General features: G+C 45.0%; 1 protein-coding gene across 1 annotated transcript in view; it reads right to left on the reverse strand.

Annotated features, from left to right (window-relative positions):
- The window catches only part of LOC116985275 (choline kinase alpha-like), a 152,323-nt gene that overhangs the window by 57,476 nt on the left and 67,746 nt on the right, over window positions 1-27,101 (reverse strand). The window contains exons 4-7 of the mRNA XM_033039960.1: window positions 3,052-3,156; window positions 2,812-2,870; window positions 1,406-1,493; window positions 770-878 (exon numbers count right to left, since the gene is read on the reverse strand). Coding sequence (XP_032895851.1) covers window positions 770-878; window positions 1,406-1,493; window positions 2,812-2,870; window positions 3,052-3,156 — 361 coding nt within the window. The remainder of the gene's footprint in view (window positions 1-769; window positions 879-1,405; window positions 1,494-2,811; window positions 2,871-3,051; window positions 3,157-27,101) is intronic.

Raw genomic sequence — 27,101 nt, forward strand, 5'->3', positions numbered from 1 at the left:
TCATGGGAGGCAAAAATCACCGCGGCAGATAAGAAATATATTCCAGGAAAGGCCTCACTCTACTTTGTTCAACATGAAATACAAAACAGAGGCTATAACTCTTACTACCCAAGATGTGCTTTAGCATTTTCTGTATTAAAAGGTCAGTGCCCTCTGGGGCTTTCAATCTTGCTACCATGGCTCATGACTCCATTTAGCATGAACATCTACCTCATAAGAAGAGTAAGAGGTCTTCAGGTTTCACATGGAGAGTAGATTAAACAGCATCTGCCAAGTCCACCAATCTTTAGATTCTAGCAGTTACTTGTGCAGAAAAGCACAGTTTAGCTGCCAGCCTCACCATCCTTATATCCCCACTGTTATAAAACCTCTCACTAACTTAACCCCCTGATTATTCCATACAAGTGCCCAACCTGTTGATCTCAATGATCATCTCTTCTTCAATTTTCAACTGATCATCATGCACCGAGTCCCCTTTATTCCCCGAATATTCAGAAAGCTGAGGAGAAATAAGGGTTTAAAGTTATTTAAGTGAAGTAGACAAATCACATTTGCTGTTAATGGAAGTTGGCCATGAATGTTTTTGAGACATGAAGAATTCCTGATGGCAAGATTCTCAGAATCAAGAAACAGCTTCTGAAAGCGTTTCTTTAGAGGCCTAACATTGACTTTTGTGTGACCAATGCCAGATGTTGTGGTAAGAGGAAGAATTTCCCTTCCTTTTTCACCTTGTGTAGATACCCAAAGACCAGCTTGCTGTTGTCAATACCTGCTGCTGTCGGTTGGGATAATTCTCCATATTAGCTTTGAAGAAAGGCCACTGATCATAAGTGTAGTCATACATCCATTCACAGAAGTGATTTCCAATGTCAAAGCCCCTGCGAACAAAGACAAGGCAGAAGGTACACGTTAAGCAGCAGTCCTCCCTTTCCCCCGCGCTCGCCCTCCAACAGGAACCCAGATTCCCATTGCAACCCATAGCCCCATCACTCCTCCCCAACCAGGGAAAGCTAATAGTTAAGCCCCCAAAGAGTGATTGCCATTGAGGGCAGTGGTCAGATCCAACCTAGTTGCATGACCAAAACGATAAATAGCCTGTCCAGAACAAGATTATGTCACCTGCAAATATGGCTTGGCTCTAGCTAATATCGCCAAAACCAGAATGTATTGGTGGTTTCCAGTTCGTACTTATCTGTGGTTTTTGGGGAGGGGGTGGAGGAAATTGGGGAAGGAGGGAGGAGTGTTTCTTGGTCACTTGTCTGAAGTATCCAGCCTGACACCTATCCATATTCTCCAGGGATGCTGCCTGACTCGCTGAGTTATTCCAGCCCTTTGTGTAAATCTTTGGTACCCATGCTCGTGTTGGAGACTTCGGATCTTAGCCTAATAGCTCAGAGGTCATTACCTGTAGTTGTAGCTGCTGTACTCAAAATCAATCAGCATCAATTTATCTGTGGATGTTGCGTCTTTGTCCGCCAAATAGAGAATATTACCTTGAAAAGGGGAAACAAGGTAAATCAGAAAAAGCATTCAGCAACATTTCAAGAATCTTCTCCATACTGATTTAGAATAGGCCCATGGATTTTGAGGGGTTTCATTTTTTCTCATCAATGTACCATGTCTCTACCCCTTTCCATAGGGACCACTCCCTTAATTCCTTGGTTCACTCATCCCTTCCAACCCAACCCAAACCACCTCTTTCCAGGTATTTTTCCTTGGAACCGCAGGAGGTGCAACCAGGGATCCATCCAGGTTAGTCAGGGTATTGAGTATAGAAGTTGGAACATTATGTTACCTTTGGGTTCAGTTTTGGTCACCCTACTACAGGAAGGACGTCAGAGCTGGAAAGAGTGAGGAGCAGATTTATGAGAAGGTTACCAGGACTGGGGGCCCGAGCTGAAGGTCGAGCAGGCTAAGACTTTATTCCATGGAGGGCTGGAGACTAAAGGGTGATCTTTTAAAAATATAATAACATGAGGGGAATAAATAGGGTGAATGCACAGAGTCTTTTACCTGGCAGAGGGGAAATCAAGACCAGAGAATATAGATTCAAGGTGAGAGAGGAAAGATTTAATAGGACCCCGAGGATCAGCTTTTTCCACACAGAGGGTGGTGGGTATCTGGAACGAACTGCCAGGGGAGGTAGTTGAGACCAGTACTAGTACAATATTTAAAAGACATTTGAACAGGTACATGGATAGGAAAGGTTGAGGGCTATAGGCCAAACACAGACAGGTGGGATGAACATCTTGGTTGGTTTGGCTGAAGGGCCTAGTTCTGTGCTGTATAACTATGACAAATGGAAGGAGGAATTGAGAGGGCTATCAAGCAGCCTTAGATCTGCGCTTCGATTCTTTGTCTGGATTCTTCCAAATTCAAACAGCTCAAAATTTCATGTTAGCCTTAGGATGTGTCCAGAAGCCTCACCACACTTTTAAAAGCAACCCACTTTCAGGACATCCCTTTATCTGCAAACATCCTACTCCAAGTTCCTGTCTAATACCATCAAGGTTGGCACTGTCCCAATTCAAAATTTTCACTTCTGGACCTCCCCTGACTTTAACTATTATAAAGCCAACAGAACCATGGTCGTTGGTCCCAAAAGACCTCAGTCATTTGCCTTGCATTACTACAGAACAGTAATGTGTTCAGACACACTACTAAGGGAACAATATAGCTCTGAACAATAATTGACCAGAACTAATTGCAAAACATTTGGTTGATACTGCAGTCTGTCACAGCTCAGCTGCTCATTCTGTCAAATAAAAGCCCCCCCCCCCGATAGAATACTTATTTATTCTACACCTTTACCTTCCTGTACATCATTATGACAAAAAACCACAGGTGACCATGTGGCTTCAAGAAGCGACCTGAAAGAGAGGGATTTTTAAAAAATCACAAAATTAGCATATGACATTGATTTCTGAGAGTGAGAAAGAACAGGAAAAGATGAAAAAGTATTAACCTCAAGTTTCTGCCAATGACCAACATCCTCCGATTATTGTCTGGTCAAATAATAAAGCAATGATTAAAGTAAAGTTAAATTCTTACTTTAAACTCGCCAACTCTCCTGGCAGGTTGAAAGTCTTTAGTTTATTAAACTTTTTCACATGTGCCTCTCTGACGAATGTCAATCCCATTATCTGCTTGAGATACCTTAACAAGAGGAGAGAGATGGTCTTTAATAAAACTACTTAAATGATGAACACAAGACCACTGGCTCACCCCCGATTAAGCCTGCATCAGACAATCTTTTGAAGCAAAAATAAAGATGGACATTTATCCCTTCAAACCTCCGCCATTCAAAATGATCATTCGAAAGGCTCACCCTTCATTTCATTACCTTATTTTCTATTCACCATGCAAGGACCCGGTGCAAGGACTAGGCCTCTCCCTCCCCCGGCTCCAGGCCGCTCGGCCCGTTCACCCCACAGCCCCCGCCTCAAATACAACTTCATGACCAACATGGGGGGGGGCAGAAAAAAGGAAGAGGAGGAGCCAGAGCGCTGAGGGAGAGCTGAGAAGGGGAGGAGACAGTAAGGGCTACCAGAAATTGGAGAAGTCAAGGTTACGGAGGGAACGGTCTTTGCGTAAAGCAGGAGATGGGAAGATGTGGCGAGTGGTGGGGTCATGTTGGAGGTGGCGAAAATGATGGAGGATTATTTGTTGTATGTGACGGCTAGTAAGGTGGAAGGTGAGGCCTTGTTATGAGTGGGGGGTGGGGGATGGGGAGAGAGAGCAGTGTCACGGGGTATGGAAGAAACCATGGTGAAAGCCTCATCTATAGTAGGGGAGGAGAATTGAATTGAATTGAATTGAATGCCTTTATTGTCATTCAGACCTTACGGTCTGAACGAAATTTCGTGCCTGCAGTCATACATACATCATACAATAATAACAACAATAAACACAAATTAACACCACCACAGTGTATCCTCCAAGCACCTCACTGTGGTGGAGGCAAAAATCATAGGGCTGCAGTCTCTTCCTTCCTCTTCTCCCTCTGCGCTGAGGTGATTCTCCACCGGGCGATGGTACAAACAGTCCCGCGGCTCACCGAACCCCGCAACGGGCCGGCTCAAACACCGCGGCCCGGGGGTGGTCGAAGCTGCCGCCCTCCAGTCCAGCATACGCAGCCGCCGGCCCGCGGCTGAACCCAGGACTCAGGTCGCCGCCGCCAGAATGCCGTCCCAGCCACCGGAGCACCGTTCCAGCCCCGAGCCGGATCGCCCTCACGTGAGTCCCGTTATCCCTCGGGCTGGGCCACACCGACGGGAATGCCGTTCTCCCTCGGGCTGGGCCACTCCGACGGGCCACAGCCCCTCACGGGAGAGTCTCTCAGCCCCTCGCCAGGCCGCTCTCACGAGAGCGCAGTTCCAGCCCCGGGCTGGGCCACCCTCAGAGCGAGTCCTGTCAGCTGCCTCCAGAGTCCCAAGGTCGCCAGCTCCGCCATTTGGCCTCAGCGTAGACGGAGGCAGAGAAGGGGGACACGACAAAAAGGTCGTATTCCCCCGAAGGGAGAGACAGCTAGCCCCGTTTCACCCCCCACCCCCCCCATAAACACAACCTAAAAAACCAAAAACGTAACTAGACAAAATGAAAAATACAACACAAAAAAGTAAAAGACAAACGGACTGCAGGCGAGCCGCAGCCGTTCCCAGCGCCGCCACTTCCGGAACCCCCGTTCCCTGAAGAATGAGGACATCTCCTGGGGGCAGATGCGGCGTAGACGGAGGAATTGGGAGTTGGGGATGCAGTCCTTACAGGAAGTAAGTGTAGTCTAGATAGCCATGGGAGTCAGTGGGTTTAGAGTGGATGAACTCCCCTTCTCAGCTCTCCCTCAGTCCTCTGGCTCCTCCTCTTCCTTTCTTCTTCCCAGCCCCCACCCCCCCCCCCCCCGCTGAGTTTCTCCAGCACTTTTGTCTACCTTCGATTTTCCAGCATCTGCAGTTCCTTCTTAATCATTTTGGTGACTCTTGATTTCACTCCTCTATGGATCCAAGTGACACACTTTCACTTCACTTACTCCAGATGCAGTCTCACCTGGGTTCTGCATGATAGCAGCAAGGCATTCTTAGTGTTTGTGCTGAACATGATACCAAGTTAAACTGATCTCATCTGCCTGTGCATGATCCATATCTCTCTATATTCTGCACTTCCATGCGCCTATCCAAAAGCCTCCTAAATGCCACTATCACATCTGCTTCCACTATCACTCCTCATAGTGTGTTTCAGGACCCCACCACTCAAAAAAAAGACCCTCACGTCTCCATTAAACTTTCCTCCTATCATCTTATACCTATTCCCTCTATTGCCACTCTGGGAGAAAAAGGTTCTGACTGTCTACCCTACCTATGCATCTCAATTTTATATTCCTCTATCAAGTCTCCCCTCAATCATTGTTGTTCCAGAGAAAACAATCCAAGTATATCTAACCTCTTTCGGCAGCCGAAACCCTCTAATCCAGGCAGCATTCTGGTATTGTATTGTATTGTATTCAAATTTATTGTCATTGTCTCAGTTAGAGACAACGAAATGAATTTCCCTTACAGGCAGTATCATAAAAATAAAAATAAATAAATAAATAATAAAACATATTAAAAATAAAATAGAATTTAAAAAAAAAACAAAAAAAAAAAACGGTGTTGTACTTCCGGTGGCGCTGGTGCCAGCAGCCTCCACCTACAGCCCGGTATCTTTTTGTTTTTTTGTTTATTTAGTTATGTAAAAGTGTGTTTTTTTGTGGGGTTTTTGTGTTTTTATGTGGGGAAGAGGGTACGGTGCGGGGGATACCGTCCTTCAGCCGCTTCCTGGTGAAGACACGACTATTATTCGAGTCGCGTCCTCGCCCCCCCCCCAGCGGCCTACCTACTGGATTAGCGTGGCCTTTCCTGCCGGGATCGACCGGATCGACCGGGATCGACCAGAGCTCCAGCAGCGGCGGGACAGCGCTGATACATCGCGGGGCTGGCGATGCCTTACCGGGGATCTCCGTCTGGAGCCCGGAGTGCTGGACCTGTGGCACCGAAGTCATGGAGCTGCGGTTTGCGGGCTCCCAACGCGGGCGGCGCTAATCGACAGCGCGGGGTCCTGCGACTCTGCCCGGCTCGGCCTGCGGACTCAGGGAGCTGCGGACTCGGGAGCTGCGGCCTACGGCTGCGGGAGGCGGCTGATCGGGAGGTCCGGGCCGCTGAGGAGGATGTTCACCGTCGGGGTTCGGCGTCCCACCAGCCCGGCGAGAGGGCCTGAACATCGGGCCACCCGGGGCGGCGACTGCGGGTGCTAGGAAGGCCTCGACCACGAGTGAACATCTGGGAAGAACGGAGGGGAGGCTGGCTGGACTATGGTGCCTTCCTCACCTTGGTGCCACTGTGTTATGTTGTGTCGTGGACTTTCACTGTTTGTGCTTTTTTTTTTTTTTTTTTTTTTTTTAACCCTCAACAAAGCCTCCACATCTTTCCTGTAATGGAATGACCAGAGCTGTATGTAATACTCCAAATGCAGTCTAACCAAAGTTCTATAGAGCTACATCATGACTTCCTGACTCTTATATTCAATGCCCCTAGCAATGAAGGCAAGCATACCATGCGCCTTCTTAACCACACTATCTTCTTATGCTGCCAACCTCTAAGAGCTATGAACTTGAACTCCAGGATCCCATTGCATATCTATGCTGTTAAGGATCTTGCCATTAACTGTATACTCTCTCCTTACATTCAACCTCCCACATTGCAACACATCACACGTGCTCCGGTTAAACTCGATCTGATATTTCCCCATCCATTTCTGCAGTTGGTCTATATCCCGCTGTATCTTCCGACAGCATTCCATTCCTCACCACCTGCATCTCCATATCACAAACAGCAAGGGTCTCAGCATAGATCCCTGCAGAACTCCATTGGTCACAGAGCTAGAGCCAGAATATCTACCATCCATCACAACCCTCCTATCAATACACCAGCTCTGAATGTATATGACCAAGTCATCATGAAACCCCTACATCTTAACTGCTGGATCAGCCTACCCGGAGGGGCCTTATCAAATCCTAACTAAAATCCACTGCCAACAATCTCCTTCATCACTTTCAATCTCCTTCATCACCTCCTCAATAAAACACTCTATCAAGTTAATAAGACATGACCTGCCACATACAAGCATCTTTCAATCAATGCTCCAATTTGGGTTCTGTAAAGGATAAGGAATTTACACATTTCCAGGTCTAGATCCGGTCATATAAAATGCACAGCAAACGAGTTCTACTATTTTTCCTTGCATTGCGCTTAACAATTTATCAAATCCATTTGGCTTCACGGCAACAGTAGCCCTGTTGGGGTACTTACATTGGCAGTTCAATCTTTCTGGTTTCAGATCGGCTCATTTTTATTTGAACAAAAGGTTTGGAGGGTATGTTTATTTGAACAAAAGGTTTGGGTGGTGATGGTGGTAAGGGACCAGCTCTTACCCATGTTTAGTAGCAACAAGACAAAGCAAGACTATTCAAAGACAACATTTGTAGGAGTATATTTACAAATAGAACCCTGGTCTAATCCACCCAGATTAGTTGGAAAAGGACAATCCAAGGTTTAGAAGCACAACAGAATTGTGAAGAGGTAAATTAGAAAAGAGGCAGCTAAGAGAATGCCCATTTTGTAATTGCTGTTGCATTGGTCACTGTACTCTTTCCCTGTTATTCACTCCACTCAAACTGATGCAGATTCTGGTCAGTCATACCGGTCCATAGTCTCAAACAGCCACTTTGGTTCTTTGTTGAAGGGCATGACCATTCCGTGGAATCGAGACATTTTTACTGCTATCTCTGCTGAAATATCTGGAAGTCCCAACTCTTCAGTCAGCAGTCGACGGCTCTAGTCAGACAGATTGAGGATGCCACATTAAATATATGCAACTTTCCAGCCCATCCTTCATAATAAGTGCACAACCTCACTAATATAGGCATCACTCAACTACAAGAAGAAACTTGAGAAATGGGGGGCTAAAAGGTGCAGGAAAATTTTGGTTTCACATGTTCCTAGTTTGGCACCAACTACCATCAGCAGTAGCCAAATGAATTCTGAAGTGTGTAGACACATCCTATCTGCTCAAGTTCAAACAATTGCCTCAAAACTCATTGGCCGGCAGTTCATTCTACATCAAGACAATCATCCCAACCATATTGCTAAAGCAACAGAGGAGTTTTTCAAAGCTAAAAAATGGTCAATTTTTGAGTGGCCATCAATCACCAGATCTGAACCTAATTGAGCATGCCTTTTATATACTGAAGAGAAAACTGAAGGGGACTATCCCCCAAAACAAGCATAAGCTAAAGATGGCTGCAATACTGGCCTGGCAGAGCATCACCAGTGAAGACACCCAGCAACTTGTGATGTCCATGCATCGCAGACTTCAAGCAGTCATTGCATGCAAAGGATATGCAATAAAATACTAAACATCGCTACTTTCATTTACATGACACCTGTGTCCCAAACATTATGGTGCCCTGCAATGGGGGAGGGGGACTATGTATAAACACTGCTGTAATTTATACGTGGTGAAACCAAAATGGATAAAAATGGCCTTTGTTAAAATCTGACAATGTGCACTTTAACCACTTGATTTTTTTCTAGTACAAATCTCAAATTGTGGAGTTCAGAGGCAAATAAATAAATGATGAGTCTTTGTCCCAAATATTATGGAGGGCACTGTGACTGAAACAGGTGAAGGATCAGGAATTATTCAGTACCATCCCATCTAAAATATCTATAATAAAATTAAGGTCTGCTGCTCAGCCTTTTGGGCATTATGCTATATTCAGCACACTCCTAAATGCTATAGAATGCTGTGTAACCCAGTTGTACAAGGACATCACTAAAGTGACAATCTTATAGCAACGACACTTTAATACAGCAGCCATATACTATATACTCCAAGCATTCACTCAAAAAGCACCCAGAACTCAGATGAGCAAATTTAAGGTGGTTTTGATCTGGTACATGTCAGACAGTATCTCTGGAGAACGTGCAACAGTGACGTTTTATGTCTGAAGAAGGGTCTCGACCCAAACCGTCACCTATCCATGTTCTCCAGCAATGCTGTCTGACCGGCTGAGTTACTCCAGCATGTCGTGTCCTTTTAAGGATAAAGGTTCTGTCTGCATAAAGAATCTGAAGAACTTCCAATCAATGGAGTAAGAACACTAAAATTAATTGGTTTTGCTTCCATTCATAGTGTTGTAAACATTTACATTAAATTGGGAAGAATATGAACAAATATGTCTTTTTGCAAGAATGCACAATGAGATGATACAGGAATGACACTTGTCCACATCCTAAAGAATATTTTAGACATTGCTTCACTATTGCTTAAATATACCATGGAGTTCTTTATCACATCTGGTCTATAAATGCTGCACAGATCTAATCTCCCACCAGCTGCACAACATAGAGGTTAGGAAAGGAAACAGACCAGGTCCACCCATACTGAAGCATGGTCTGGACTGACAATAACAAGATCTTAAAATAATTGTGTGAAGGAGATGAGAAATAAGAGGACATGCTACAAAGAGAATGCACAAGTTAATTTCATTTTTGGCCACTTACTATGCCAGCAGGTTCAATACCACCTCCAACTGCCAATTCTAGTCAACAAGCCCAATGCAGTAAACCATTTGCAACCAGTTCAGCAAGGCCTCTGATGAGTAGGGCATCCCCATAGAGGATGAATGACTGTACATGGATACTGCAAATGGTGCAGGAACAATTTTCAAATTTTAAAAGTAACACAGGAGAGAAATAACTTCATACTGGAATGTATTGCTCCAAACGTCCCCGCGGAAACACTCCATATAATCTTGGTCCCAAGGCACGTTCTGCCAATACAGCAAACATCACGCTCTCCAGTACCAGAGAATCCACACCCTGCGAGGGACAACAAAAATGCCTACTTTCAAAACAGCAAACTTCACATCCATTAGGATGACCACTACTTTCTGGAAATGGCTTTTGAAAACAGGCAGTTTACATTAGATAATAGATTAGCAACTTAAACAGCATCAGGTTAGTAATTATGCAGCATAGAAATAGGTCCTTTGGATGTACATGCCATCGTGCTTACCTATACATTAATCCCATTTACTTGGTCTAAGGTTTATGCACTGATTCTAGTGCTCGCCTAGAAACAAATATGGATATACCTGCCTCCACAACCTTCTCAAATAATAAATTCCAGATTGCATTCATGCTCTTGGGATGATGGGGAGTGGGGGGGGGGGAGACATTTTTCTCAGATCCTCCTTATCCAAAAGTTATGTCATCTGGTATTAGATACCTCTGATGTCGGTTGAAATTTCTAATGTTTTAACGACTTGGGACCTTCGTAATTTTGTATACCTCCCTCAAGCCTGCGCCCCCCCCCCCCCCCCCTCCCCCCCCCCCCCCTCCCCCAACCCCTTCAGCTTCTTCTACATCGAAATCAAACCTAGTATTTCCAGTTTCTCCTTGCTCCTACATTGTAGTGACTAAAACTGTGCCATATTCCAGATGTGGCCTAATTCATGGGAACCTAATTTATGCAACCTCACTGGCTAATCCAGTCATGTATCCATATGGCATCTTCTACCATATTATGAATCCAGGCTGCCACCTTCAGGAATCAGATTTAGTTTAGAGATACAGCTTGGATATAGGCCCTTCAGCTCACCAAGTCCACATCGACCAGAGATCACCCTAGTTCTATCCTAAACTAGGGTGATCTCTGACTAGTTCTATCCTAAACATTTACAGAAGCCAATTAACCTACAAACCTGCACGTCTCTGGAATGAGAGAAGAAACCAGAGCACCTGGAGAAAACCCACATGGTCACAGGGAGAACAAACAAACTCCGTACAGAGAGCACCCAAAGTCAGGATTGAACCCAAGTCTGTGACACAGAAAGGCAGCAACTTTCTGCACCACCATGCTGCCCTTATACACCAAGGACCCTCTGTTCCTCAGAACTGTCCATCAGTCAAGATGTTTGCCCGACCCTTTAGTCCTCCCAAACGACACCACACTGCAAGATTAAATTCCATCTGCCATTACTCTACCTTTGACTTAAACCAGCATCTGCAGTTCTTTCCTACACATTACCAGCTGATCAATATCATCCTAAAGCCCACAATTACAATCCTCACCAACACCTGTGTCATGTCAAATCAATTTTCACGAATCTACTTTCATAATAATTGAAATGATATAGACAATAAATAAAGGTCCCAATACTAGGGCCTGTGGTACATTACTTCCCACAGGCTTCCATTTCACCCTCTATCATCAAGCTGGCTTTGGATCCAATTTGCCAACTTCCCCTGAATCCCATGTGCTGCAAACATTGGATGAGTTTCCTACATGGACCTTTGTCAAAGACCTAACTGAAGTATATAAACTGCACTGCTCTCATCAATACATTGTTGCCTCTTCAAACAAAAGAAAACAAGTGGTTAAACGGGATATCGCACTAAAATGACACTGCATTCCTGTCTTTCCAAATACAGTAATTACAATGTTTTTCAGTAATTTCATTCGGACTCAATAAATAGTCCATGAATTATTTGGTTTATCCCCATTCCTTTGCTTGAATAAGGGCACCACATCAACTTTCTTCTAATCATGTTATTTCACCCATGGGCAGCAAAATTATACACATCAGGGTCCCAGCCATCTCCTCCCTTTCATAGTAACTTTGCCCATTTTAAGCTTGCAAAAGGCATGCAAATAGCATCTTCATGCATAAAATGCTCCAGAATTCCAATATTATCCTCCCAAAATCTCTCCAAATAGAATATCCTTCTCTTTAGGGAATAGAAATAAATATTATTTTAAAACTACACTTTCATCATCTGTGAGCACATATTGCATTTTTGGATCCAAATGGCACTTACTTGTTACCCCCAACCCTTCATACATATCAAATGCTTTTGGATTTTCCTTTTTGATTTGCACCAGTGGTACTTTGGTAACTCACATTTCACTGCACCAATTGGTGCATGTGACAATAAATGTCCTTTGCCCCTTGTCTATAGATTTCTTCATTTGAACAATATGTAGCTCAAGATGGGCAATAAAAGTGTTTTACTTCACCATCCTAGTGTACATTCCCAGGACATGTATAACATCTCTAATGGGCACTACTCTTGCCAAGATCCCTAACTAGATACAAAGTAAAACTCTCCAGACATCAAACATGGCCAGGATGTCATAGGTTAGATACAAATCTAAATATATTCCCTTTCTGCACATTTTGCTTAATGTATGTGGCTACATGAATGGCCAAATTTAAAAATGGGAAATGTACATCAGAAAATGACCCAAGTTTAATTTGGAAACTAGAGATATCATTAGCTAGTAAACAAAACTCCAATCATATTCTTATCACAGTAGTAAGCAATTAATGCAGGATGCCTGCATTGATAAAGCAGGATCAGTTAGCTGCAGGACCATTAGAACATGCATCAAAAGGAGCCATTATTTTTAGTTAGGGACTGGGTAACATGGGATATGGCTTGAAAGTAAAATGAGGGAAGTAGGACCAGGTGTGTATTGGGCCTCTGGTGTGATAAACATATCCACAGGCTTTTCACACTAGAGAAGCAAGAAAGAGATGGGAGTTTTAGGCCAGGAATATAGGCAGAGCAAAGAATTGTCCATCTTAGAACTAAAAGTAGAATAAAATATACATGACTAAAAGGTATTAAGTGGGTCCATTGTTTGGTGCTATTCACAAGAGTGTTTTCACATGACTTGAAATCACAAGCACACAAAATTATGTTGCGATTCCCAAACTCTAATATTACTTAATGAGAAACCAAGTAGTAAAATGAAAGCTGATAACTCAGGACCATAAAAATACTTCAGCATACAGTGGCTTGCAAAAGTTTTCATACCCCTTGAACTTTTCCACATTTTGTCACGTTACAACCACAAACGTAAATGTATTTTAATGGGATTTTATGTGATAGACCAACACAAAGTGGTGCATAATTGTGAAGTGGAAGGAAAATGATACATGGTTTTCAAATTTTTTTACAAATAAAAAACTGAAAAGTGTGGCGTGCAAAAGTATTCAGCCCCCCTGAGTCAATACTTTGTAGAACCACCTTTCGCTGCAATTACAGCTGCAAGTCTTTTGGGGTATGTCTCTATCAGCTTTGCACATCTAGAGACTGAAATGTTTGCCCATTCTTCTTTGCAAAATAGCTCAAGCTCAGTCAGATTGGATGGAGAGCGTCTGTGAACAACAATTTTCAAGTCTTGCCAGAGATTCTCAATTGGATTTAGGTCTGGACTTTGACTGGGCCATTCTAACACATGAATATGCTTTGATCTAAACCATTCCATTGTAGCTCTGGCTGTATGTTTAGGGTCGTTGTCCTGCTGGTAGGTGAACCTCCGCCCCAGTCTCAAGTCTTTTGCAGACTCTAACAGGTTTTCTTCCAAGATTGCCCTGTATTTGGCTCCATCCATCTTCCCATCAACTCTATAATAATAATAAATTTTATTTAATGGGCGCCTTTCAGACATCTCAAGGACACCTTACATAGATAATCGGAATAAAAACATATAATCGGAATAAAATAAGTAATAAAGACATCACAGAGACACAAATTAAAAACATAGTTCAATCCAAAAACAGAAAATCAAAAACACAATGTGAAGAGAGAGCAGCGGCAGCCAAAGCGCGCCAGCGTCCACTCTCTCTTCACGGCAGCCATCTAGGCCACAGACTTACAGGATTACAATTAGACAAAAAAAATCATCCCCCCACAGTGGATAGCACTGTGGGGGAAGGCACAATGTCCAGTCCCCACCCAAGTTCACCCCAAAGTCAGGCCTAGTGAGGCCACCGCAATTGCCTCTGCGGAGGCCCGATGTCCCTGGCCGTTCTCACCGGGTGGTCTTGCCCCGGCGTCGGGAGAGTCCTCTCGGCGGCTGGGCCACCTGGAACGGCCGCTTCCTGGTTGGAGACCGCGGCTGCCGAAGCCGACAAGGCCGCGCCGGTTTGAAGCTCCCAGGCTCCCGATGATAAAGTTGGCGCCGCCTCTCCGCACTGCCGCCTCTCCGCACTGCCGCCTCTCCGCACTGCCGCCTCTCCGCACGCCGCCTCTCCGCACGCCGCCTCTCCGCACGCCGCCTCTCCGCTCCGCAGACCCGCAGCCCGGAGATGTTGCTCTCGGCGGTCCAGCTCACCAGAGCTCCAGCGCGTCGCTCCAGCGCGGCGACCCAGGCAAGGCATCGCCTGCTCCACTCCGCTCCGCGATAGCGCTCCAGCGCTGTGCCGCCACCGAGGCCGAGGTGCTGGGCGGTCCCCGCCAGGAAACGGCACTCCAAGCCCGCTGGTAGGCCACGAGGACGGGTCGACGGGCAGCCAGGAGAAAAGGCTGCCACACCGACCAGGTAGGGACCTAGAAATAAAGTTTACACCTACCCCCACATTAAAAAGTCCATATCCCCTACAAACAAAAAACAGGACTCACTAAAAACTATTTAAAAAAACGAATTAAAACGGACGGCTGCTGGCTAGCAGCCGTTCACCAAGATGGCTCCTCCTCCCTGACCAGCTTCCCTGTCCCTGCTGAAGAAAAAGATCTCCACAGCATGATGCTGCCACCACCATGTTTCATAGTGGGGATGGTGTGTTCAGGGTGATGTGCAGTGTTAGTTTTCCACCACACATAGCGTTTTGCATTTAGGCCAAAAACTTCAATTTTGGTCTCATCTGACCAGAGCACCTTCCTCCACATGTTTGCTGTGTCCCCCACATGGCTTGTGGCAAACTGCAAACGGGACTTCTTATGGCTTTTTTTCAACAATGGCTTTCTTCTTGCCACTCTTCCATAAAGGCCCGATTTGTGGAGTGCACGACTAATAGTTGTCCTGTGGACAGATTCTCCCACCTGAGCTGTGGATCTCTGCAGCTCCTCCAGAGTTACCATGGGCCTCTTGGCTGCTTCTCTGATCAATGATCTCCTTGCCCGGCCTGTCAGTTTAGGTGGACGGCCATGTCTTGATAGGTTTGCAGTTGTGCCATACTTTTTCCATTTGCGGATGATGGATTGAACAGTGCTCCGTGAGATGTTCAAAGCTTGGGATATTTTTTATAACCTAACCCTGCTTTAAACTTCTCCACAACTTTATCCCTGACCTGTCTGGTGTGTTCCTTGGGGTTCATGATGCTGTTTGTTCACTAATGTTCTCTAACAAACGTCTGAGGCCTTCACAGTACAGCTGTATTTATACTGAGATTAGATTACACACAAGTGGACTCAATTTACTAATTAGGTGACTTCTGAAGGCAATTGGTTGCACTGGATTTTATTTAGGGGTATCAGAGTAAAGGGGGCTGAATACTTTTGCACGCCACACTTTTCAGTTTTTTATTTGTAAAAAAATTTGAAAACCATGTATCATTTTCCTTCCACGTCACAATTATGCGCCACTTTGTGTTGGTCTATAACATAAAATCCCAATAAAATACATTTACGTTTGTGGTTGCAACGTGACAAAATGTGGAAAAGTTCAAGGGGTATGAATACTTTTGCAAGCCACTGTATGTCATAGCAACATGGAAACAGAAACATGGTTTTCGATTTAACAGCACAAATCCCAATTTAAGAAGTTACCTCCTTTTTTGGTGTAACATCTTGAAACAGGCGTCTTCTGGATGTAGCACTAGAAGGTCACACACTTGATAGATCAAATGACCTCATTTTGTGCAATCTCCAATTCCTAGATGAACAAAGCTGTGCTGTAGTGTGCAATTCATGTGGAAAGATATGCCTTCATCCAAATTCAGTACTCTCCTTGTTCCTAACCAGGGAGAATTTTATTGCAGCCAGGTACTATCAATTAAAATCCTGCCGCAAGTACAGCATCTCTGGAGAGAAGGATTGGGTGGCGTTTCGGATCGAGGCGTTTTCTGAAGAAGGGTCTCGACCTGAAATGTCACCAATTCCTTCTCTCCATAGATGTTGCCTGTTCCGCTGAGCTACTCCAGCTTTTTGTGTCTATCTGATGCTAAACAAATGTTCACTTCTGTGGTGTGAACAAGCTTAACATACATCAAATCCCCGAGTCTTATCCCAGTTAAAAGAAATTCTTCTGCCCTCTAGTGAGTGAAAAATAATTTTCAGTATTCAGCTATGCAGTTCGAGTGAACATTTTGCAGACACTTGACAAGTCGATTAAAGTGCTACAAGTGTAAGCACGTTAAAAGTGGGCAAAGTTGGCAGAGCAAAAATGAAGATAAAGGAATCGATAATTCTTTAAAGGGGTCCCAATTTGATATGGGAAACAATTTTCAAATAGTCCAAGAGTTTAAATGGTTTTGCCACTTACCTGCAGATGGCGCCATAAACTCGCAGCAGTACCTGGCGAGGTTCATCGCCCACACTCAGCACATGATCTGGCAGTGTGCACAGATACAAGAGGTTACTGAGGCCTCCATTAGAAACAAAAGGGTGCAGACAAGAAAACTATTAACTATTTGCCAACCAAATTCAGGATTTTGTTCCAGTGTAGCGTTTGTTCGTAATAGGAAAGGTGGACAAGTGTCAACATTGCAAGGGTTAATCATTTCGATGTTCTAAAAATAATCTGAAACCAAGGGTCCAGATTATGCCATGGCCTCGAATAATAAGTAGCGCATGACAAGAGATACCCAGCTGAGATTCATCTCCAATAGCAGTCATAATCACAATTTGAAGAGATAGTCCACAGCCAAATCCAGCCATCCAGCTGCAAGATGGACAACAATTCTAGGCCAGGTTAATTTTCCCTGGTATGAATTGTACTATTATTTGAGCTTCTTCATAAACTACCCAAAATTATGGCTGGGTACAGTATGCACCAAGGATGCACACTTGCAACCGCCATGCAGAGATGAAGGCCATAGTAAATTGAATTGACATCAATGCCAAGCATATAAAAAGGAACAAGCCTCTGGTAGAGCAATTGTCAAGGAGGGAGTAAGGAACACCGACTCCAATAGAACCATCCTGATGAAATGCTTAGAACATGGTCCCATCTACACCCTTTGTATCTGAGACAGAACTCGATCTCCAAACCAAACTTTGCAGCTATTAAAGTATGTCGCAAATATATCCACATCAAAGCATGTTCCCATGACCAATATGCTCACCTTTATCAACCTGGCCTATTAACAAAGGCACCAGCAGAAACTTTGCGGCAAGCAAAACAATGTTGAAGATCTCAAGGATTTTCTTAAACAATACCTCTTTACACAACTGCCACTATCCATAGGATCTGAATCACCCTAATGTGTAGTTGAGTATTCTGCACCAAAGATTCTCTCCTAGAAACACCAGAACTGATTTGATAAGAGTGACCAGGAAATCAGGGTTCTCTTGGTACTAGAAGGGGACCACCATCCTTGCAGGGAGGTTTGCTAGTGCTTGTTACGAGTGATGAAACCAGTGGGATGAAATCAAAACAGTGCAACATGACTCATTTGTAGAAAATGGAACAGGCTAGTGCAGCAAGGACAGTAAGCAGAGACAGGAAGGGAACCTTGAGAGAGCCGGTAGGTTGAGCTTTATTTACTTTAATGCAAGGAGCATTAGAGTTAATGTAAGGAGCATTTCAAGAGAGAATGGGGGTCGACAAGGATCCTTTTACTTTGACGAGGCACTCCGCGGCGGCGTATAAAAGCCGGATCCGGACCAAAAAGTGCGGTCTGAACCCAAACGCCCGCAGAGTCCTCAGCAGATACTCAAGATCCACCCTGTAGAAAGCATTTTCCTGGTCGAGGGAGAGAAAGGCAGTTGGTACACCAGTCTCCTGAGCCAGGTAGACCAGGACCCGGCACAGATGGATATTAACCTGGATGGACCGGCCCGAGAGTGTGTAAGTGGTCAGCGTGGATCACTTGGACCAGCACTGGACCTAGACGGTTGGCCATTGCCTTTGCAAAGACCTTGTAGTCGGTACAAGTGAAGAAGGCAGTGAAGAAAGCTAATGGAATGTTGGATTTCAATATAGGAGTAAAGAGGTTCTTCTGCAGTTGTATAGGGCTCTGGTGAGACCACATCTGGAGTATTGTGTACAGTTTTGGTCTCCTAATTTGAGGAAGGACATCCTTGTGATTGAGGCAGTGCAGCGTAGGTTCACGAGATTGATCCCTGGGATGGCGGGACTGTCATACGAGGAAAGATTGAAAAGATTAGGCATGTATTCACTGGAGTTTAGAAGGATGAGGGGATATCTTATAGAAACATATAAAATTATAAAAGGACTGGTCAAGCTAGATGTAGGAAAAATGTTCCCAATGTTGGGCGAGTCCAGAACCAGGGGCCACACTCTTAGAATAAAGGGGAGGTCATTTAAGACTGAGGCTAGAAAAAACTTTTCCACCCAGAGAGTTGTGAATTTATGGAATTCCCTGCCACAGAGGGCAGTGGAGGCCAAGTAACTGGATGGATTTAAAAGAGAGTTAGATAGAGCTCTAGGGGCTAGTGGAGTATTGATAGGGGACGATCAGCCATGATCACAATGAATGGCGGTGCTGGCTCGAAGGGCCGAATGGCCTCCTCGTGCACCTATTTTCTATGTTTCTATGTACAGAGGAGGGAGACCGGGCACCAGTTCTATAGAAGGCGGAGATCATCCTTCTTGGGCAGAAGGACCATGACAGCCCTCCACCAAGACAGGGGTGGAGAAGTCTCACCGGTCATCAGGCTCTCCCTCAGGACCATGGTGTAGTCCTTCCCCAGGATCCCCCAGAATGTGCGGGGAACTCTGCTGTCAGGCCATCCAGGCCAGATTTCAAATTCAGAAACAGGAATTAAGTGGGTTTGTGGTGCCACACAACAAAACTAAGGGTTTCTCCTCAGTGTGGAGACAAGATAACAGCTCTAAGGATTCTGCTGTCTCTCTTATATTAATAGAGGATTTGTTTTACCTTGATATATAACATTATGAGAGGCATAGACAGGGTAGACATTCAGAACCTTTTCCCCGCAGGGTGGAAATGTCCAACACTAGGGGATATAGCTATAAGGAGAAAAGGGAAAGTTTATTGGAGAGTAGACCAACTGGCACCCGTTGGGTCCCTGTCACATGGGAGGAGGCCTGGTCCCTCAACGCAACCCGTTCCCCAGTAACCCGTAGCCCCCACGAGAGGCGTAGTTCCCCAATTCAACCCGTTGCCAAACGTAAAATTCCAGCATTCCCTGCCTCCCCCCAGCAGTGGACTTAAAAAAAATTGCAATTGCACTTCCCCAATTGCAATTCCAATTCACCCTCCTGTCCTGCCAGGAGCTGGAGTAAGTGTTGTGTGATGGCAACATTGTTGCAAATGTCAGGTGGAGGACTGTGATATCCCATTCAGGTGAACAGTTGGTGGAAGCACAGTGTTCCTGTATTGCAACATGGTATCAAGGTTTGGTGGGAGGTGGCAGGAAGGATTTTAATAGTAAATATCTTGTTAAAGTTGCCTTTTTTAATCCTTGAAATATTAATAATGTGAAAAATAACATCAGTAAGTAAGTAAATTGTATTTATATAACGCGTTTAAATCAACTCGCATTGAAACCAAAGTGCTTTACATAAAAGAAATAATAAAGTTTCCGTACATCCATAGAAAAATTAAAAATCGGAAAAATGACATAACACATAGAATTCAACAAGAACGTCCCCCCACAACAGAATCAAAATGTTCCACTGTGGGGAAAGGCAACAAAAAGTTAAGTCCTCTTCCTCTGTGAAATACCCGAGGTCGGGGCCTATTTGTGGCCTCCGCAGCCAGTCCGATGTTTTCAGGCCCTCTTTGCCGGAAAGCTGGAACTCCGGCGTCGGGTAAACACTCCTCAGGGGCTTGGAAAATGTCTGGAGCGGCCGCTCCCTCCCCAGAGACTGCGGCACCCGTAGTTGTCAGGCTGCGTTGGCTGGAGCTCCGACTCTGGCGATCTCGGATGTTATAAATCCAGCGCCACCCGCAGCCACAGCTCCTCGATGTTGGAGTCGGCGGTCACCGCACTCCGGAGCTTACCGCTCGGCGACCCAGTAAGGCATCGCCCGCTCCGTGTTGGTATCCCAGCGCTGTCCTGACAGGAAACGCTGCTCCAGTTTTGATGGTAGGCCGCGAGGAAGGGGCGAAGAAACAGCTCGAAGGGAAGCTGCCTCTACGACCAGGTAGGGGACTAAGAAATAAAGTTTCCCCCTTCCCCTCCCCCCACCCACCACATAAAAGACCTCCAACTAACATTTGTTTTTTGACAGGACTAAAAATAAAAATAAAAAAGGGTGAAAGGACGGACTGCAGGGAGAAGAAACTTGATAGGAACCACCACGGGAAAAAGCAGAGTAAGCTTCTGCAAAAACATTTGCGCTGCCTTATACTGTTTTGGCGTAGCTCCTGAGATCACAGACAAACAACAAGTCGACACTTTTAGTAGTATATAGTTGTGCGGGATCATGCATATCGATCATGTACAGGCAGGTCAGTTAAATTTGGCATTATCTTTGGCACAAACATTGCCAAATGCGTGCAGTCCCCTGCCATTGGTTATAGATTGAATTTGGGAGCAGCGCTATTGGCCTGGACTTACCAGCGATTATTTCAACGGCTGATTTAATGTGATAATGGCTGATCATCCCCAATCAGTACCTCGTTCATGCCTTCTCCCCATATCCCCTGACTCCGCTATCTTTAAGAGCCCTATCTAGCTCTCTCTTGAAAGCATCCAGAGAACCTGCCTCCACCACCCTCAGGCAGAAAATTGCACAAACTCACCACTCTCTGTGAGTAAATGAGTTTCCTCGTCTCCGTTCTAAATGGCCTACTCATTATTCTCCTTATACTCCTTATTCTCAACCCTGGTTCTGGACTCCCCCAACATCGGGGAACATGTTTCCTGCCTCTAGTGTGTCCAAGCCCTTAACAATCTTATAAGTTTCAAGCGTTTTGGAATGGTACCAAGTACCAAGTCACATGAGCAGTCACATGGGTCCCAATTCTTCTGTTTCCTGCAGTTCTGCTCCCTTTCCCCTCCCCCTAGGTGGAACAAGGATAGTCCCCCGGGTCCTCAACATTCACCCGACCAGCCTCCACATCCAACACATCATTTTCTGACATTTCCGCTACATGATATTGGGGGTAGGGTGTTGACGTGGATAGAAAATTGTTTGGCAGAAAGGAAGCAAAGAGTAGGAATAAACGGGTCCTTTTCAGAATGGCAGGCAGTGGCGAGTGGAGTGCCGCAACGCTCGGTGTTGGGGCCGCAACTGTTTACCCTTTATATTAATGATTTGGAAGAGCGAATTAGGAGCAGCACTAGCAAGTTTGCGGATGACACAAAGCTGGGTGGCAGTGTGAACTGTGAAGAGGATATTAGGAGGTTGCAGGGTGACCTGGACAGGTTGTGTGAGTGGGCAGATGCGAGGCAGATGCAGTTTAATATAGATCAATGTGAGGTTATCCACGTTGGCGGCAAAAACAAGGGGGCAGATTATTATCTCAATGGGGTTAGGTTAGGTATGTGGGAGGTACAGCGAGACCTGGGTGTCCTTGTACACCAGTCACTGAAAGTTGGCGTGCAGTTACAGCAGTCAGTGAAGAAAGCCAGTATACGAGTAAAGAGGTTCTTCTGCAGTTGTATAGGGCTCTGGTAAGACCACATCTGGAGTATTGTGTACAGTTTTGGTCTCCTAATTTGAGGAAGAACATACTTGTGATTGAGGCAGTGCAGCGTAGGTTCTCGAGATTGATCCCTGGGATGGCGGGACTGTCATATGAGGAAAGTTTGAAAAGACTAGGCATTTCAGTGAACACACACTCTGCTGCCACATACTGCTGAATCTCCAGGTTTTCAAGAGTTAGATGGGGTGGGAGATTGCAACCTTCACGTGGTCTACACTGCATCGACGAATGCAATCAACCTGGCGTGCACAAACAGAAGATCAAACAGAACCAGTCATCTTACAACTTTCGGCTGTGAACGCCATACACAAGAAGAAGTAGAAGTTAGATTTAGCTCTTAGGACTCAGGGAATCAAGGGACATGGGGAAAAAGCCGGAACGGGGTACTGATTTTGGATGATCAGCCATGATCATATTGAATGGCAGTGCTGGCTTGAAGGACCAAATGGCCTACACATACACGTATTTTCTATATTTCTATGTTTCTATGTTGTTGACCATTTTAATTCCCCATTCTATTCTCATACCAACCTCGCTGTCCTTGGCCTCACCTATGCCTGAGTGAGACCACATACAAAATTGAAGAATAGTATATCTTTGAAGAGAGATTGAGGAAAATTAGACCCTTTGGTGTTTAGAAAAGATTGCAGGTGGTCTCAGTGAGACTTACAGGATTTGGAGAGGGTCTGATGGGTGGATAATGAGAGGCTGTTTTGTCTGTCTGGAGAGCCTGGTACTGGGGTGGATTATTAGAATACACAGAATGTTACTGTTAGTTTGGGATGTGCGAGGAAACTAGTGCAGGCAGAGGAAACCCACATGATCACAGGGAGAATGTCAAAACTCCACACAGACTGCAGCTGAGGTCAGGATAAAATGCAGGTCTCTGGCGGTGTGTGGACTGTGCTGCCCACTATCATATTCAGGAGGTGTCTCAGTAAATGAAGTTGTCGGAATATTGTAAAAACCCAACTCTTCAGTGAAGCTCCTTTGGACGGAACCTCCTGGCCATCGCTGCTCTGACTCTAAACTCTCACCTAAATGATTGGCCCTTTATCATCTGTCCTCATACATTATCAACATAGTCACAATATAATCTCAAAAGTTGCACTATCATTTGGCAGCAAAACCCAGTTTTATCAGCCATGTCATAGCACAAGATGGAAGTGAACACAGCTCAGATATTAGAGACAAAAAACAACACGTCAGGTCTCAAATTGAGTTACACTGAACATGATATGCAAATCACCTCTCCTTCCACAATCTGAGATCCATCTTGTTTTTATTAAACCAGTTCATGCTCTAAAAAGTGCTATTGTTATCATAAAACTTCTGCAATGGAAAAGTGTTGTAAAGGTACTAAAACAAATACACTTGGAAAATTTACATTCATCTAATTAAAGTCACTGCCAATTCCATGGGTCACTCTCCCTCTTTTCTGCCCTCCAACCAACATTATGCACAATCTCCCCCTTGTGATGTTGTGTGGCCTGCTGTGTATTTCCAAACTTTTAATTCTGTAATTCCAGCGTCTGCAATATTTTCCTTCCAGTGAAGGAACAATCTTGCACGTTTTTTCTAAACAAACTCTCCGGGACCAAATAAAAAGCCGCTGGAAAAACGCAACATGTCAGGCAGCATCTGTGGGGGCAAAGGTAGAGTGAATGTTTTGGGTTTCACGCCTGCGTCAGCACTCCAGGACATGGTTGAAGCCTTCCTCTGGTCAGCATTATGAGTGCTTTAGTCTTTAGTGCTGATAAAACCACTGGTGACATCCAGAGGACAAACACAGGACACATTGCCTTCATCTTCAGACTGGCATCTTCACCCCTCCAATCAACAGCCATTCCTTGACCTTCCTTCCAACCACCCTGTTTCCAAACTTCCTTTCCTCTCCAAAGTCTTCACCAGGTATTGGCCCATAAATTGGACCCCACAATAAAGCTGGACAAATCCAGTCCAGCCATTGACCAGACAACCAGGCTGCTCCCAATCATCAGGAGTTGTCCACAGTGCGGGCAAGTGTCACTTCCCCTCCAATAATCAACTTGCCCACGCTCAGTGTGGGTTTCACCAAGATCACTCGGCTCTGAACCGCATCACAGCCTTGATCCAATCACGGAGCAAAGAGCTGCATTCCGGAGGTGAGACCAGAGTGAGGCTCCTTGAAAACAAGGCAGCATTTGACTGAGTGCAGCATCGAGGGGACCTGGTCATTCTGAGACAAGGATCGTCAAGGGGAGAATACGTCAATGGTTGGATTCATTCCCCACATAAAGTAGGATGGCTGTGGTTCAACATCCCAGCCCCAGGACATCACTGCAGGAGTTCCTTAGGGCAGTGTCCCAGACACAACCATCATCAGATGATTCATCAATGACGTTCCATCCATCTGAAGGTCAGAAGTGGGGATGTTCCCTGATGATTGCACAATATTCAGTTCCATTCACAGCTCTTCACAAATGAAGCAGTTCATCCAGACTATTTTCCCAGGGTGGAATGTCAAAGACTGGAGGGCATAGCATTAAAGTGAGCAAGGCATAATTTCAATCAGATTTGTGAGGCAGTCATTTATGTAGAGTGGTGGGTGCCTGAAATGCTCTACCAGGGGTGGTGGAGGCAGATACAATAGTGGGATATCAGAGGCTTTTAGATAGGCAGATCGATATACAGTGAAAGGAAGGATATATACCTTGTGGAGATGGAGGAGATTTGTATATCTTGGCATCATGTTGTCCATGGATGTTGTGGGTTGAAAGGACTTTTCTGGTGCTCAACTGGTCTCTGTTCTATGTTAATTAATCCTGCAGATGTGAGGTCAGATCCGAGGCTGGTTATAACTCAGCAAGTGATTAACCTATCACATGGTAAACTCTTCCCATCATCTACAAGTTGTGAGATCAGGAGCATTGTGGGATCCCTCTGCTTTCCCGGATGAGTGCAGGTCCAACACTCTGGAATGCATTCAGGATATTGCAGCCCAGTTCAGTTGCAGCCCACTCCCCACCCTGAAGAATCCCTCTCTCCACCACAGGCAACCCATGGCTATTGTGTGTGCCATCCGCAAAATGGATTCAATGGAGTAAATGATGAGAAGCTGTTCACAGAGACTGGTCACAGAGACTACAGGAGAACAATGTGGAAATCTGGGACCTTCACGAACTTCTCAATGCGTGGAAGTTATTGTTTAATGAATCAGAGGTGAGGTGATGAAGTGATTTCCCTCAGCGGGTGTCTCCCAGCTGGCTGAGGTGATGAGGTAGCAAATACTGCAGCACATCGCTTCGTGAATTTCAGTTACTGAGCTCTCTGTCAGGGAGCAGGAGCACGGACTAGAGGATGGACATCTGAGATCATTGGCAAACGGGGCAGAGGGGACAGGAGGAATCTGTTTTGTTCAGGAAGTTGTCATGATCTGAAACTCACGGACTGAAAGGCTGGTGGAAGCAGAGTAAAAAATAACTTTCAACGGATTTGGCCGAATGTGTGAAGGAACAATTTCCAGTAGTTTGGGGGAAAGAGCAGGAGAATTGTGCTAAAGGGATCACACGATCAAAGAGATGGCACAGATTGGATGGGGCAGGACTGCTCTCCAGCTGGTGTGAGGATGGTTCAGTTGCCTGAAAACAGCTGGGAAGACACTCCCTGAATCTGGAGGTACGGGTTTTCAAACTAGAGATGAGCGGGTGAATCTGAATGACGCTGGTGAAGCTGAGAGGAAGCGGTGAGGGTTAATCACAACAGGTTCTGTCTGGAAGGTGTGTTAGTAGAAGGGGGTGACTTGGGATAGGGGAGACAGAGAACGAAACATCATCATAGCTGTGGAATACAATTCACTGCGTTTGCTGCTCGTGTTAAATACCGAGCATGTCAGACAGTATCTGTGGAGAGAGGAAGCAAGAGTTGACGATGCCACATCAATGTTTACTGTGGCACTTGGGCTCATGGGGCTGGTGGAGGTGACATTGACAGAGAGTTGTCTAAAGGACAGAAACCAGAGTTAAGAATAAACTGTCCTAGGATGGCAGAACGTTACGTGGGAAGCCATAAGAATCAGCAGTGGCCTTCAGCTTTTTACAAAATGTATTGAAGTCTTGGATGTAAAGACAGAGTGTATATTATTTACTTATGGTGCAAGGGTGGGAGAGAGGGTGAGATGTGAAGAGATGCAAAGAGAATGCAAGTGGTAGAGAAAGGTGAAGCAAGTGGGCAAGATGGTGGCAGGTGTTGTTAAAGGTAATGTTATTCTTGTGGTGAAATGTTGTTAATGTACATGTCAAAGTTCAAATATTTCTGGACTGTTATTGTTTTCAAACACTTTATGCTAAAAACACACCGTGGGTAAATTTTATGTTGAAATATTGTCGGCTCAAACAGCAAAGTACTGGTTAGTGAAGTCAAAAGCAATGCTGATGGTGAAAAATGTGCTGACACAGAATTGTGTTTACCACTGGCAAGGTGTGAAGGGCAGAGCAGTAACTGATACATCTCCCAGCAACAGGTTTTGGCAACAAATCCCAGTTTTATCATCCATACTCATATCACTATATGGAAATGACCACAGCTCAGAGAGAAAAACGTCACATCTGGTCTCAGAAGTGAGTTACACTGAAGCAAGATATGCAAATCCCCTGGACTTCAACAATCTGAAATCTATCTTGGTTTTGTTAAACCAGTTCAGCTTCTGAAGAGTGCTACAGTTTTCATGTAATTTCTAAAATTGAACAGTGTTGTAAAGATAGCTAAAGCAAATACAGCTTGGAAAAAAATACTAATATTAGTCACTTCCATGGGTCTCTCTCCCTCTCTCCTGCCCTCCCTCTACCCAGCATTCTCTATAATCAAAAACTTGTTAAGTCACTACCGTTTTTTAGTTCCAATGAATATTTACTCCAGTGAACTCTGTCTTCCCCCCTGGTGATGCTGTGTGCCCTGCTCTGTATTTCCAAAATGTTAATTTTATATTTCCAGCATCTGCAATATTTTCCTTCCAGCACAGCACCAACAATAATAATCATAATAATAAATTTTATTTAATGGACGCCTTTCAGACATCTCAAGGACACCTTACATAGTAATCGGAATAACATATAATCGGAATATAACAAGTAATAAAGACATCACAGAGACACAAATTAAAAACAGAATTCAATCCAAAAACAGAAAATCAAAAACACAGTGTGAAGAGAGAGCAGCGGCAGCCAAAGCGCGCCAGCGTCCACTCTCTCTTCACGGCAGCCATCTTGGACACAGACCTACAGGACTACAATTAGACAAAAAAATCATCCCCCCACATTGGATAGCACTGTGGAGGAAGGCACAATGTCCAGTCCCCACCCCATGTTGACCCCAAAGTCAGGCCTATTGAGGCCACCGCAATTGCCTCTACGGAGGCCCGATGTTCTTGGCCGTT

Source organism: Amblyraja radiata, chromosome 21 (assembly GCF_010909765.2).
Source record: "Amblyraja radiata isolate CabotCenter1 chromosome 21, sAmbRad1.1.pri, whole genome shotgun sequence".
NCBI classification, from domain to species: domain Eukaryota; kingdom Metazoa; phylum Chordata; class Chondrichthyes; order Rajiformes; family Rajidae; genus Amblyraja; species Amblyraja radiata.